At 37.6% G+C, this 16,359-nt stretch overlaps 1 protein-coding gene across 6 annotated transcripts in view; it reads left to right on the top strand.

The window, feature by feature from the left end:
• The window catches only part of PTPN4 (protein tyrosine phosphatase non-receptor type 4), a 225,042-nt gene that overhangs the window by 133,380 nt on the left and 75,303 nt on the right, over positions 1-16,359 (top strand). For all 6 annotated transcript variants that reach the window (XM_069066917.1, XM_069066916.1, XM_069066920.1 and 3 more), the window contains 2 exons: positions 7,089-7,177; positions 8,702-8,765. In XM_069066917.1, the coding sequence (XP_068923018.1) occupies positions 7,089-7,177; positions 8,702-8,765 (153 nt within the window). The remainder of the gene's footprint in view (positions 1-7,088; positions 7,178-8,701; positions 8,766-16,359) is intronic.

The following is a 16,359-nucleotide window of genomic DNA, read 5'->3' as shown; positions in this document are numbered from 1 at the left end:
CTCTGAATTCCAAATAGCTGCCCTGAGTTAAGGCAATTAAATAATCATTGTTATAGACCTCAGCAGTTTTCATAAAATATTTTTGGATCTTTAAGAGAACAGAAGTCATATATAGTCATATGTTGGGTTTGAATTTGTAACTTGAGTGATACCCCTAAATTTCTTGCTTATTTATGAAGTACATTATTTTTTTATTGTTTAGGATGAGGAAATATAAAATGATTTTATAAAACACATTTTAGAAATGTTATCATGGTGTATAATATGATTTATTTTCATCTAAATCAGATCAAAGGAGATTAAATTTCAGAGTGAGAGACTTAGATTTTAATGTGAAAGTTAAATCTGAACCAGTCATTCAAAAACTTATCCAGTCAACCTGAAGAAAGGTGATATCAGTGAATTGAGTAACTTAAATATGAAAAGGACATGGTGAAAGAAATTCCAAAAATGAGATCATAGTCAGTCACCAAGATAAGGAAGTCAGTAGCAACAGTGTAGATATGGTAAAAATGAATATTCAAAGAGAAAGTTGTCTTGGTTTCAGCAAATATGAAAAGTAAATAAGTATAGGTAATAAAGTTTTACTGTATTCATTACAAAAAAAGTAAAAATCTGGGTGGTTGAAATAGTAATTCATAGAAAATAATAGCTTGTAATTCTTCAGAGTTTATAAATACATTTCCACCTCTCAGAATCCTTGCCTTCCTTTAATCAGTCAAAAGGCATTGGTTAAACACTTAAATATATTGCCAGGAAATACAAAAGGCTCTAGGGATACAGTAAAACAAAAAACCTGGGGTAATACCTGTCCCAAGGCACTTGCCCTCCAGCTAGAGGAGAAGTAGGGAGAAGGCACTAGCACCCAGGTGCAAGCAGGAAAGCTTCATTTAGAACATAACACTCGAAGATGAAGGAAACTGAGGGTTTTAAAAGTAGAGGTGAAGAAATGGTGCCATCTCTTTCTCTCCAGTGTTGTCATCAGGTAAGCAGGAAGGCTAACACCTAAGGGAGTATAATTCCCCCTGATAAACAGAGATGTTACTAATCTTTATCACTGTCTTCTTCTTAGTCATCGTGAATCAGTCTCTGTTCTGTACCTTTTATTTTCTAGGTTTCCATGACACTGCACTCTCTGCTTTACTTGCTGCCTGTCTGACTACTCCTTTTCTTTCTTATTCTGGCTTAGCCACATCACCAGCCTAATTGCGGTTTTGTCATAAGCCCTCTTCTCTTCTCCTACACTGTCATTTGCTCTCATCCGTTTAACTATCATCTCTGTGTAGAAGACTCTCAGCCCCATTCCCTTCCCTGTGCTTCTTTCGCAGATTGCTAATTGCATATTGGACATTTCAAACTGGATGTCTCCAGAGATGTCTGAAATTCAGCATGAGTAAAACTGACCTCATTATCCCTCCCCTCTTCCAAACTTTTCTGTTTCTTTCAAAGGTTCTACTCTCCTTCCAGTGTCTCAGGTCCATAATCTTGGATTGTTCTCAACTCCTTACTCTTCTACACTCCATATATGCGGTAAATTGCCATATCTTGCCATATCGACTTCACAGCATCTCTCTTTCAACCCTTTCTCTCTCCTCTCCATGGGGACCACCTTAGTTATGTCCCTCATCCCCTTTCACCTACTTCATTGTAACAGTCTCCCAACTGGGATTCTCCTACTCCAGGACATGTTGCACACTTCTCCCAAAGGAATTTTCCTTAAAATGTATCTGACCATGTGACAAGCCTTCTTAATCAATTCCATTGGCTTTCTATTGCTTATAGGATAAAATATAAAACTCCTGTATTTCACTTTTAAATCCCCACACAATTTGGCCCCAGCCTACCTTGGATATTAATGCATTGGATATTATTCCATATCCTGAATTCTGCAACCCAACCTAATTGACTTCCCTCATGACAGTCTATCTCACACCTCTGTGCTTTTGCACTGGCCATGATCTTGCCTGGAATGTATTCCCTGCCTCCTTCTGCCTCATAGCATCCCTCTGTTACAAATCATACATCATTTGTTGCATGAAGCGTTTCCTGATTCCCCAACTGATAGTGCCTTTCCTCCCATTGTACTTTATTTAAAAACTACTTTATGTGTGTATATATAAACTTCATGTTTATACTATAAATATTGATTTGTTTCTCTATTAATATATAAGCTCATTGTGCATTTCATTCGTCATACATACATCCTCAGCACTTGGAACATAGTAGTGGCTTAATAAATACCCAGTGATTGTTTGACTTGATGAACTTGAGAAAGTTTCTCAAAAAATGTCCAATATGCAAACTCACTCAAAACAGTGAGTTTCTCAAACTCAAATGTACCTAGGTTAAGTATAAATTGATTAGCTCATTAAAAACAAAATTACTCTCTTTCGCTATGTTTAGTTTTATTTTTATTTCAGAAAAATAATGTTTGCCATGGAAGATAAAATGTTAATGAAACTTGATAAAGTTTTAGCTTACATAATGCTTTTGTTGTCTAAGAATGATTCTACTGTGCTATTATATGTATCAAAGAGAGAATCAAATAAACTTTAAACTCTCTAGCATTTTTTCATTCAGCGAGTATTTATGTTAGGTACACAGAGACCTTAGGAGACTTGAAGGAGCTTATATTCTCTTGGGAGGGGACCACAGGAGCACAAATAAATAGGCACACGATACATAGTAATGGAGGAGGAAGAGAACTAATAATATAATGAATTCGGATTGGCCTTGGGACGGACGTGCACCTGAGCTCTTAGATTGAGACTTGAGAAATGGGGTCCAGCACTTAGAAGAACCAGGAGGGAGCAATATTAAGAAAGCCTGGAGAAGAAGTATTATACAGAACAGAGTTGGTAATGTCGGCTATGGCAGAGAGACTGAGGAGCATGAAGGTTTGAGAAGTGACCTTTGAATATGGCAGTTAAGAGGCCTTAGATAAGGTTGGAGAGAATCGCGTGACAGAGGATATTGGAAACCAGATTGCAAAGAGTTACAGAAAGTGAGTGCCGAGGCAGTGGAAGCAATAATTATATATTTTTATAAAAAATAAAATAAATATACTGGGAAGTAACAGGGTAGCACAGTGGATAAAGTACTAGCCTGGTATCAGGAAGACAGGAGTTCAAATTTAGCATCAAACATGTACTACTGGTGTAACTGAGCAAGTCAAACTTCTGCTTCAGTTTCCTCAGCTATAAAGTGGTGTTAATAATAGCGCCTACCTGCCAGAAGGCTGTGAGGATCAAATGAGAGAATATTTGTTAAGCACTTAGCACAGTGCTTGGCTCATAGTAGTTGCTTAACAAAATGTTTTCCCCTTTGTTTCCTCCTTCCTTTTCTTCATCTTTTCTTCCTCCTCATCCCGAACCCAACCCCTGACTTCCCTGCCAGCTTTGCTTCCTGTTTGGCTGAGAAAGCAAAGAGGGATACAGGATCATAATTCTAGGGGATAGTCTGGTCAAGTGATATTTTCTTTTAAGAAAGGAGAAGATTTGACCTGTTTTTTAGGTAATAAGGAAGGAACTAGTACTTAAGGAGAGCTTGAAAATTAAAGATAGAGAAGATGATTCTGGGGGAACCTCATGAAACAAACTATCCATCTCCAGATGGATAACCGAAAGATTCAAGGTACATAATGAAACATATTTTTCTTTTTCTTGCCTTTTTTGGGCGGACATAGCTAATGGGAAAGATAACATTTAATTTAATTTTTAAAAAAGATTCCCTGTAGGATAGTCAGTCTTTATGCAAGCATAGGTAAAAATGGACAATTTTGCTTGCATAAAGTTAAAAAGTTTTTACACAAACAAAACTAATGCAGCCAAAATTAGAAGAAACTGGAGAGGAAATTTTATAGCAAGTTTCTCTGATAGAGGTCTCATTTCTCATCTATATGGGGAACTGAGCCAAATTTATAAGAATAACAGACAACTAATAAATCTTCAAAAGAATATGAATAGGTAATTTTCAAAAGAAATAAACAATATCACTGGTCATATAAAAATGCTTTAAAGAACTAATAAATACATATTAAAACAATTCAAGGTACCACTTAATTGGATTGGTTAAGATGACAGAAGATTGAAACACCTGGCCGTGTAACCTTGAGCAAGTTACTTAACCCCAATTGCTTTAAAAAAATAAAAAAGATGACAGAAGATTGGATAAGATGACAGAAAAAGGAAAATGACAAATGCTGGAGGGAATGTGGAAAAATGAATACCCTCATGCACCGTTGGTAGAGTTGTGAAGTGGTCTGACCTTTCAGAGAACAATATGGAACTGTGTCCAAAAAGCTACCAAAGTATACAAATCCTTTACTCAGTAATACCGGTAGAAACAGGACTTCCCTGTGGCTCCAGCTTCTACTTCCTCCAGTACGTGTAAAAAATGACTCTAAACAAATTTTAGAGCTACAGAACCCACAAAGTGACAGAGAGAAACAAATCTCCTGCTGAAAGCAGCCCAGCAGGAAGGGTCTATCCCACCAAGCTGGGAGCCGAGCCCAGCTCCGTATGAGCAGTTTGGGCCCCAGGGCAGCCCCAACCAGCAGTGGCCAGAGCAGACTTCAGGAGAGTGAAGCACCAGCAGCTGTGGTTGTTTCCAGACTTCTCAACCCATAAATGCAAAAGGTCAGTGTGGAACTCTGTTGGAACAGGCGTCTGCCTCCTGCCCCCAGGCTGAGAAGCGGCAGAGTGTGTGGCTGCCTCAGGAGCTCTTGGCCTGAAGATTGTAGGGGGACCAAGCGATCATTCAGAGGGTAATTGCTCTTGCTTTGACCTGCTTGGATCTGGATTGCAGTCTTGGGTGGAGCTCCCAGGGTGTGTAGCCAGGTGCCAGAGCCTGTGGGGGCTGCAAAGAGGGCACTCTCCTAATTGCTCCAACAACTTCAAAAACCCCAGCGATTTGGGACACAGCTCTCTGCATTCCGAAAGCAGACTTCTACCGTGGCAAAGAGCTCAAAAGTCAAGTAATTGACTTGCAACATGAGCAAGCAGAGGAAACATAATCCTATCATAGATTCCTTTTTCAGGGACAGAAAGGATCAGAGCATGGAACAGGAAGAAGACAATGAAGTCAGAACTCTTACATCAAAAGCTCCCAAGAAAAATATGAATAGGTTACAGGCCATGGAAGAGCTCAAGAAGGATTTTGAAAGCCAAGTAAGAGAAATGGAGGAAAAATTGGGAAGAGAAATGAGAATGATGCAAGAAAAGCAAGTCAGTAGCCTGATTGAAGAAAATATCACCTTAAAAAATAGACTAACTCAAATGGCAAAAGAGGCCCAAAAAGCCAGTGAGGAAAAGAATGCCTTAAAAAGTCGAATTTGCTAGATGGAAAAAGAATTTCAAGAACTCACTGAAGAGAATAATTCATTAAACAATAGATTGGAATAAATGGAAGCTAATGACTTTATGAGAAATAAAGACACTATAAAACAGATCCAAACAAATGAAAGAATAGAAGGCAATGTGAAATATCTCATTGGAAAAACCACTGACTGGAAAATAGATCCAGGAGAGATAATTTAAAAATTACTGGACTACCTGAAATCCATGATCAAAAAAAAAGCCTAAACACCATCTTTCAAGAAATTATCAAGCAAAATTGCACTGATATTCTAGATCCAGAGGGCAAAATAGAAATTGGAAGAATTCACCAATTGCCTCTTGAAAAAGATCCCAAAAAGAAAACTCCTAGGAATATTATAGCCAAATTCCAGAGTTCCCAGGTCAAGGAGAAAATACTGCTTTGCAGTCAGGAAGAAACAATTTGAGTATTGTGAAAACACAATCAGGATAACACAAGACCTAGCAGCTTCTACGTTAAGGGATTGAAGGGCTTGGAATACTCAGTAATACCACCACCACTAGGCGTATGCCCCAAAGAGATCAAAGAAAAAGGGAAAAGACTCAAGTGCAAAAAATATTTATAGCACCTCTTTTTGTGGTGGCAAAAAAATTGGAAATTAAAGGAATCTTCATTAATTGGTGAATGGCTGAACAAGATATGGTATATGAATTTGATGAGATACTATTACGCTGTCAGATGATGAAAGGAATAGATTTGGAAAAACCTGGGAAGATTTTTATGACCTGATACAAAGTAAATTGGAAAGAACCAGCAGAATAATTTACATAGCAACAGCAATATTATAAAGTTAATGACTCTGAAAGACTTAGTAATTCTGATCAATACAATAATCCACCCAAGTTCCAAAGGACTCATGAAGAAAAATGCTCTCTGCCTCCAAAGAGAGAACTGATGGACTTAGAATACAGATTGTGGCATTTTTTTTCTCTCTTTTATTTTTTTCCATAAGACTTTTCTAATGTAGAGATAAATTTTGCAAAGTATCATCGGGTTAATGTATATTTTGAGTCATAACTGTTTTCAGGTCATTCAGAATTTTGGAGAGAGATATTTTTCTTCATCCTCTGTGCTGTACAATTGAGCCATGTAATCGGGGTAGGAAGAGAGGATGCACTGGTTGGTGAAGGAAATGCTTAGTTCAGGTGTTCCCTCACCATTCGTTAGGAGGCTATAGTATCAGTATTGATCAGTTCTTTGATCTCTGGGGTTACCTTTCAATACCAAGCTATTAACCCTAGTTAACCCCATTTTGAGTAATCCCAAAGTCATATAACTTTTTTTTTTTTTTAAGCAATCGGGGTTAACTAACTTGCTCAAGGTTACACGGACAGTTATTTCTGGGTGTGGTGCTAAGTATCTGAGCCCAGGATTCGATCCCCAGGTCATCCCGACACTGGGGCCGGTGCTCTTACTTGCTGAGCCACCTGGCTGCCCCATCATATAACTTTTGATCTTGGAGTTTTACAAACAGGAATTTAAGTTTTAAGTATTAAAAATAACTTTATTTTTCTGCAATTGCATTTGCTATTTTAGTTCCTTCTGTATTACTTAGGCAAAATATATAGAAGCAAATTGTTAGACCATAATTAATATATGTAATTTCTTTTGTACTGCTCTTTAAAATAGCATTTTCAAATTAAATAAAATTTGATCCTGTAATTAAAGCCTACTATTTCCTTTCTGTGATATTTCATATTCTTTTTTTAAAGGATCAAAGTAATAATGAAATTATGATTGGCGTAATGTCAGGAGGAATACTAATTTACAAGAACAGGGTACGAATGAACACCTTTCCATGGTAAGAAATTCTGTTATTGCCTTTTTTTTTGACATTTGTTTCTAATGTTTGTTGGATTTCCAAAAAATCGCCTCTAATTTTTTTTGTCCAGTATTGGGATCTTACTTGTCAGTTAAAACTTGTGTTTAACCACGTTTTTAGTTTTTAACATGTCTACAATGTTGAAGTGTTCATTGAGTCTGCTTCTTTTATTCAGTCTAGCCTATTGTAGATGCCTTTTAATCATTTATTTTTCCTTTAAATAGACTAATTTTTCAAAACTCCACTTTTATAGATTTTTCCTGCTATCCTGTGATTATATTCAGTGAATTCAATACACCACCATTAAAAATGATTAATCTTAGTCTTATATGTGTGTGTGCATCTAACTATATTATATATCTATATACATATATATACACACACACACACACACACACATATACATACATACATATATATTTGCTGCTATCAGGGACTAGGAAGATCACATTCACAGACTCACCAAGTTCAGAAGGGACCTCAGAGGTTGTCTATTTCAACTCATACCTAAGTAGGAATTCCTTCTACTGCGTCCCTAGCAGATACTCATCTCATCTTGAAGGACTGTTGAAAAGGAATTCACTACATATCAGAGCAACCCATAATATTTTTGGGTGGCTCTGATTGTTGAAAATTTTTTCAAGTAGAATAAGTCTAATCTCTCTTTCACATAAGTTTTTTAAATACTTGAAGACAACTAACATATCCTTCCCTAAGTCTTTTTCTTCTCCAGGCCTAACATCCCTAGTTCCTTACATTGATTCTCATAAGACGCTCTCTCCAAGCCCCCTCATCATTATGGCATCCTCTTTCTGGATATATTCCAGTTTGTCTGCATCCCTCCAAAATGTGGTACCCGTAGTTACAAAATATTCCTAATAAAGCTTGACCAGAGTAAAAAAAAAAATGAAACTGTTATAAAGTCCTTGAGTGTACAGGTGTATCTGACACTCTGCCTCTTAATGTAAACTAAATTTGAGATAGATTCTTTTTGGTTGCAAAAAGCACTACACTGTTATTGACTCCTATTGAATTTATTTGTTATTTTTTTTTTTTAAGCAATAGGGGTTAAGTAACTTGCTCAAGGTTACACGGCCAGTTATTTCTGGGTGTGGTGCTGAGTATCTGAGCTTGGATTTTGATCCAGGTCATCCCGACACTGGAGCCGGTGCTCTTACTCACTGAGCCACCTGGCCGCCCCTAAGCAATTGGGGTTAAGTAACTTGCTTAAGGTTACATGGCAAGGTGTTTCTGGGTGGGTGCTAATAAGTGTCTGAGCCTGGATTCGATCCCCAGGTCATCCCGACACTGGAGCCGGTGCTCTTACTAGCTGAGCTACCTGACTGCCCCCTAAACAATATTTTGTAAAAAATGTATCAATTGTGAATAGAAATGATTCTTTTCTGTGGTTACTGTTATGGAATAAATCTATTCTTTTCCTATTTTAATCATTTTTTGGCATATATGTCTTGAATACTACAATTTGATTTTGTTTTTTTATAGGTTGAAGATTGTAAAAATTTCATTTAAATGCAAGCAGTTTTTTATTCAACTTAGGAAAGAGTTGGTAAGTACTAATCTTATCTTGTCAAATTAACATAGAAATTATGATATATATTTTTAGAGAGGAATTTAGTATATGTGACTTCAGATAAGATTCCTATTAGGACGTGATATTTATTACTTATGTGTCTTTAAAGATAGCTGAACCTTATTGGGTGCACCTTATACTAATGAAATTACAAATTAGATTAAAAAAACAAAAAGTCCTTAAAAATGACAAGAGGGTGCTAAGATTGACAGTTATTTGACCATCTATAAAGATTTACTGTTGATAATCTAAATATGATGACCAAAGTACTGACATAATTTGGGGGTGAGTGGGAAATCTATACCAGCATTGATATTCTCATGAAAAACAGAAACTGGGCAGGAGATAGAAAAGGGAAATTACACATATGTAGTAGTAAATGCAAGAATTGCTCACAGATTTTTCCTCGGAGACATAAACCAAGAAATTTGACATGTTGGTTTCATTGTGTACTCAGAGGCAAAAAACAAACAATATTTTTATGGGACACTTGGCCATCCTTGTAACGAGAATAAACCAAAGGAAACATTGACAAGAAAATTCCAGTTTGTGAGCTAATATCTGTTGCAGGTGATAAAGGACAGAAATTATGTATAGAATTTGACAAAATTCTTCAAACCAAATCAAGTGTACTTCTTACCTTTAATGGGGAAGTGAACATATGGAAGGCGACATAGGTTAGAAAGTACACTAGCTTTAGAGTCAGAGGACTTGGGTTCAGATCCTGACAGTCCCATTTACAGCATCTATGACATTTGGCGAGGTCTTTCCCAGTCTAAGCCTTAATTTCCACATTTTTAAAGTGAAGAGGTTAGTCTAGATTACCTCCTGGGTGCCTTTTTGCTGTAAATCTGTGATCTATGAAGAACTGGAAAGTATGGCTCATTGGAGAAATTTAAGAGGCTGAATATTTATAGACTACTCAGAAGCCTCACATCTATACACCATAAATATGTTTTTCCAGAAAGAGTTGGAAGGTGCTAGACATGGCAATGATGAATGACATCACACACAAAATTAATTCGATTATATGTTAATAGAAAAGAAACAGTGGATTGTTGTGGAAGGACTATCAAAATCAACTACTTGTTTATTGTTAGACTGTTGTCTAGGTAAAGCAAAAGTCAACTTTAACTAGGAAAACAATTAGAAAAGTTCATTGCTTTAACCTGAACTACTCAAATAAGCGGTGTTGATATTCCTATAAATAGGAAATAGAATAAGTCATATATATGGCAATCTTGATTGTTACCATTACTCTCAAGAATTAACCGAGGAGAGCTCAGAAATCAACTTAACCAGCAAATACTTGATTTCCTTTCCATTCAAAGTTACAGAAACCAAAGACCACATCAGTTTTTAATACAAATTCATTTGAATTCATAGGTTATATTAATACCCCCCAAAAATGGCTTAGAATACATCAGTATCTCTCAACTCATATGTTTTTCTTTCCCTTATAAAAATCTTTATATGACATTTATGTACCCATGTCCTGGGCATGAAAATATGAAAAAACATGAACAGATTTTCACAAAGGATTTTTTCATGACAGATCCATCTTTGTAATGAAGTAATTGATTATAAGGGGTAGAGAATATAGGAGGAGCAGGAGAGTGCAATTGAAAATATTTGAAATCAAAAGATCTTGGTCTGAATCTTGCCTTTGCCACTTGCTACCTTTGTCACTTTAGGCAAGTCCTTTTAACCTCTCTCTAGACTTCATCTTTCTCATCTGTATAATGAGCAATTTGAACTAGAAGACTGCTTAACTTTCCTTCTAGCTTTATCTGTTATCCGAGGACATAGACAAAGATAACTCAGAATGAAAGGATGTGAATGGATTGCATTCATTACCAATAGAGGGAATAACTACATTGTTAAAGTCAAATATTTTTTAAATGTTACCTGCCTCATACATGCTGACCACTAAAAATAAAAATTGAATTTTAGTTATAATAATTGGATTGGTATGAGATTTTGATTCTCCACCCAAAAAAAAACCCCTTTTCCTTTTTCTGATATGGTTCCAGTTCATAGTTTTCCTAACGAGCCTGTTACTGTGTAACATTCCTTAAATAAAGAGGTTACTTTCCCACTCAGGGACATAAATTGTTACATCTACATGGTTATTGTAAAAGAGCATTAATATGACGATAGCATCGGTTTCTTTGCCCTCCTCTATTCAGATCACTTGTTTTCACTCAGTTCTTAGATGGGTCTCTTCTCCAAAGAAACTCAGTCCTGTATATCTTGCCTTTAATGCAGGTAGGTTGAGAATAAGAAATCGAATTTTTATTACAGCTGCGAAAGGACTTTGTGCTAAAAGGTATCAGTAAGAATTAGAATCATGTAACGCATCTAGAAGGTCAGTTAGTCTGTGCCCTATGTTTTATGGATAATAATAGGAAAACTCAAAGAACAGGCCAACTCTGCATTATGTTAGGTCAATTCTATCCTTATAGGTGGCATGGCTCATTATTACTGCATCAGAGTATGAGTTTTAAAAGAACATAATGTTTCCCCTTAATGTATTAATTTTCTATTTCAACCAGTAGATAGATCAAAGTGGCATAAAAGAAAGAGTGCTGGTCTTCAGGTCAGAAAATATCTAGGTGGAAATTCTACTGCCACCATTCTTTCTAGTCGAATAACCACAGGAAAGTTATTCATTTCTGTGAACCTGTTTGTGCATATTTCAGTACATGACCTTGAACAAGTCACTCAGCATCCCTAGGCCTCAATTTCCTTATCTTTAAAATTAGGGTTTTGGTATGCGGTTTCATCTCACATCAGACAAGCAAAGATGATTTAAAGGGGGGAAAAGAAAGTAATAATTGTCACAGAGGAGGTGAGAGGATAGGCACACTAGTATACTGTTGGTAAAGCTGGGAATTGATTCCAGAATTGATTCTGGAAAACAGTTTGGTAATTTAAGTAAAAAGTCACTAACAAGTATATATCCTTTGATCTACGAAAACTGCAATTAGGCATGTAGTGCTAGGAGGTCAGAGACAGAAGGAAATGCACCTTACATGTTCAAGAATATTTTAGCAACCGTTTTTGTTTTGTTGAGGTTTTTTGTGACAGAGAACTGGAAATAATAGATATTTATCAGTTACAGAATGTCTGAACAAATTATGATATATGATTACAATGCAATATTATTGTGCAGTAAAAAAAATGTACTGTGATAAGTTCAGAAAAATATGAAAAGATTTGTATGAACTGAAACAGAGTGAAGTAACCAGAACTACAATAGCAAATTACACTTTGACCAAAATAATGTGAAGGGAAACATCTCTGAAAGATCTAAGAATATTGATTAAAGCAAAAACATCTATCCTGACTTTAAAAAGCTGATGATGGTTTCATACATTCTCATACATGGCCAATATCTTGATGTGTTTTTCTTGACTATACATATGTATTATAAGGGAGGATTTTTTACTTGGAAATGGGGGTGAAAAAGAAGGCAAGATAGATTGGTAGGCAGTAATATATGTGAATATTAAGAATATCTACTGGGGGCAGAGTAGAATCAGGACCTCCGCCCGGCTCCGGCTTCCACCTTCCCCAATCCATATAAAAAGGGAACTCTGAACAAACTTTGGAGCTGCAGAACCCACAAAATGACACAGAGAAGCTAACCTCCCACTGAGGACACCCCGGCAGGCCGGCAGGAATCAGCCAGCACAATGCTCTGGGAGCCGATGGCAGGCCCCTATGAGCCAAAGGTTTTAGCCCCAGGGTGGGCCTGACCAGCTGCTGGCTAGAGAGATTCCAGATCAGCAGCAGCTGTGGCCATTTCCAGATTTATCAACACAAAGATGCTGAGGACAAAGTGAGAGGTCAGTGCAGTATGGACTTTGGGACCAGTAGTGGGGAGTCCGTCGGCTTCTGCCCCCAGGGAGAGAAGCCACTGAGATGCCCAGCATAGCCAGCTCCATGTGGCAGCTTCAGCTCCTGGCCTGCATACTGTAGGGGGACCAAGCCACCAGTCTGAGGGGTAATCGCTCTTGCTTTAACCTGCTTGGATCTGGATTGCAGTCTAGGGTGGAGATCCTGGGGTTCATGACCAGCTTGCCAGAGCATGTGGAGGCTTCAAAGAGGGCACCCAACTATTACCCTCAGCAGCTGAGAAAACCCTAGCATTTGGGACAAAAGGTCCCCTCTCTGGTGGCAGAGTCCTACTGTGGCAAATAGCCCAGGGGTCAAGTGACTGAGGGGCGACATGACCCGACAAAGGAAACAAAACAAACAGAAGACTCCAACATCAGACTCCTATTTTGGGGACAAAAAGGATCAAAGCATGGAACAGGAGGAAGAGAATGAAGTCAGAATTCCTGCACTAAAAGCTTCAAAGGAAAATATGGGCTGGTTACAGGCCATAGAGGACCTTAAGAAGCAGATAAGAGAAGTGGAAGAAAAATTGGGAAGAGAAATGAGAACGATGCAAGAAAATTACGAAATGAGAGTCAACATCCTGACTGAGGAAAATGACACCTTAAAAAACAGACTAATAACTCAAATGGCAAAAGAGGCTCAAAAAGGCAATGAGGAGAAGAATGCCTTGGAAAGTCGAATTTCCCAGATGGAAAATCTCAAAAGCTCAATGAGTTGAATCTTTCCCTCGGATTTAGATTGGAGCAAAGAGAAGCTAGTGACTTTAAGAGAAATCAAGATGATGTTAAACAGATCCAAACAAATGAAAGAAGGCAGTGTGAAATATCTCATGGGAAAAACCACTGACCTGGAAAATAGATCCAGGAGAGATAACTTAAAAATTATTGGTCTACCTGAAAGCCATGATCAGGGAAAGAACCTAGAAATCATCCTCCAAGAAATTCTCGAGGAAAATTGCCCTGATGTTTTAGAACCAGAAGGCAAAATAGAGGTTGGAAGAATCCACTGATCACCTCCTGAAAAAGATCCCCAAAAGAAAACTCCTAGGAATATTATAGCCAGGTTCTGGAATTCCCAGAACAAGGAGAGAATATTATGAGCAGCCAGGAAGAAACAATTTGAATATTATGGAAACACATTCAGGATAACACAGGATCTGGCAGCTTCTACACTGAGGGATCAAAGGGGTTGGAATGTGATATTCCGGTGATCAAAGGAGCTGGGATTAAAACCAAGAATCACCTACCCAGCAAAACTGAGCATCATGTTTCAGGGGAAAATATGGTCATTCAGTGGAATAGAGGACTTTCAATCATTCTTAATGAAAAAACCAGAGTTGAATAGAAAATTTGACATCCAGATACAAGAAGCAAGAGAAGCTTGAGAAGGTAAACAGGGAAAAGAAATCATAAGCCACTGATGAAAGTTGAACTATTAACATTCCTGCATGGAAAAACGATAACTGATGAAACTTTTCTCAGTATGAAAATAGTTGAATGGAATATATATATATATGTCTATATCATACAGGCATATGAATACATATAGAATGTGTGTATATATGCTTACAGGTATACATAGATAGAGGACACAGGACCAATTTAATAGGAAGGGTTGATACTTAAAAGGGGAAATTAAGAGGTGAGAGAGGAATATAATGAGAGGAGATGGAGAGAGACAGAATGGGGTAAACTATCTCATAAAGAAGAGGCAAGGGAAAAGGGTTGCAATGAAGGGGAAGAATAGGAAGGCAAAAGGGTATGAGTCAACTTTATTCTCACTGAATTTGGCTCGGGGAGGGAACAAAATACACACTAAATAGGGTATCTCACCCTACAGGAGTGTAGGGTGAAGAGGATGAGAGGGGGGATGATGGAAGAGAGGGCAGGCTAGGGGGGGAGGGAAGTTGGAAGCACTCACTTTTGAAAAGGGACACAATCAAAGTAGAGAATAGAACAAGTGGGTGGTGGGATGGGAGGGAGGGAAATATAGTCAGTCTTTTACAATATATCTACTATGTTAATGTTTTGCATTAGCTACACATGTACAACCTATACTGAACTGCTTATCTTCCCAGTAAGGGTGGGTGACAAGGGAGGAAGGGAATGAATCTGGAATTCAAAGTTTTAAAATCAAATGTTTAAAATCATACACACACACACACACACACACACAAACACATTATGATTAATACTATCTTACATGTAATTGGGAAAGAAGATATACAGGCACTGGGGCATAGAGATCCACCATGCCCTACTGAAAATGTCTAAGGGAGTATGGGATAAGTTATGGGAGAGAGCAGATTGGAGGAGGGGATAGCCTGTGGGACTGCTATTCTGCAGTGGTGGGTAGGGGAAAAACAGGGTGAAAATTTGTAACTCAAAATCTGGTGGAAATTAATGATGTAAATCAGAAGTTAATAAAGCATTTGAAAAAAAAAAAAAGATTATCTACCAATACCTAGATTAATACTACTCACATATGTTTGATTTTTGTTGTTGTTGTTTTTAAACTTTAGATGTGGTAATAAGTTCAATTTCCTCCCTGTATCTTCCTTATAGAGATGATTATGGATTCCTGAACTTAAATACATTTTTAAAATGAAAAATAGGGGGGCAGCTAGGTGGCACAAATCACAGGCCCTGTAGTCAGTAGAACCTGAGTTCAAATCCAGCCTCCGATACTTAACATACTTACTAGCTGTGTGACTTTGGACAAGTCACTTCACCCCAATTGCCCTCCAAAAAAGCAAAAATATTAAATAAAAAATAAATCATATAAAAGAATTAGACTAGATGTCTAACCTAGTATAGTTCTAAGTCTCTCCTTTCATCCTTTGACCTCTCAGGTGTGTTGTGAGGATCTATGTTGATAATGTTTGTAAAGTATTTCTGCTACCTTTAAAGTATCGTACAAATAAATGCAAATTGATATTATCTTCCTGTCTTTTGCAATGATTTACTTAATAATTCATCAAATACACATTAAGTACCTACTAGGTTTAGAATACTGTATCAGCAAGCACCCTTAGCATACCCAAGATGGCTGCTAGCACAGGTTCTTAGATAAGATCTGCTTTTTTAAAGGAAAGCAACTCAAAAGGGGTAACAACCACTTTAATCAAACATATGTCATTTACCTAGTTCACGAGGAAGAGTCAGCACCCTGAACTTCAGAGAAAATACAGACAGAAGATACAAGCAGACAAAAAATACAGACAGAAAATAACACAGTTCAACAGACAGGGCTTCTAGCTGTCTGACCATCACATACCTACAGTTAGTTACCAGAGAGAGAAGCTCCAACATCTGGTCTTTCAAAGCCCCATGGGCTCAACAACTGCCCAGAGTCTCATCTGGCCAAATTACACAATTCTTCCCAAAGTGAGCCCCAAAGCAAAACCTCACCTCAGAAGTATATATAGCCTTCTCTGGGGTCAGAGACATCACAACCCTCGTGACCCACTTCCTGATCACAAAGTAACAAGGTTTGGATGTTCCTGAAAAACAAACCTCCTCTAAGCAAGCTTCTCCTGTTGGGCTCCACTCTACCCTTCAGCACTTACTTCCTCCCATGACAGGCTCCTTGTGACCACATTCAGCCTATTAAAGGGCAGAGTATTTTTCCAAAGCAGGGAAGGTCTTCAGATTCCCTTAGGCTT

This window comes from Petaurus breviceps, unplaced genomic scaffold (assembly GCF_028583685.1).
Source record: "Petaurus breviceps papuanus isolate PSGF00001 unplaced genomic scaffold, PetGlider_PUasm1.0 90731, whole genome shotgun sequence".
Classification (NCBI taxonomy): Eukaryota; Metazoa; Chordata; class Mammalia; order Diprotodontia; family Petauridae; genus Petaurus; species Petaurus breviceps.
This window is presented reverse-complemented; position numbering and strand designations above follow the sequence as displayed.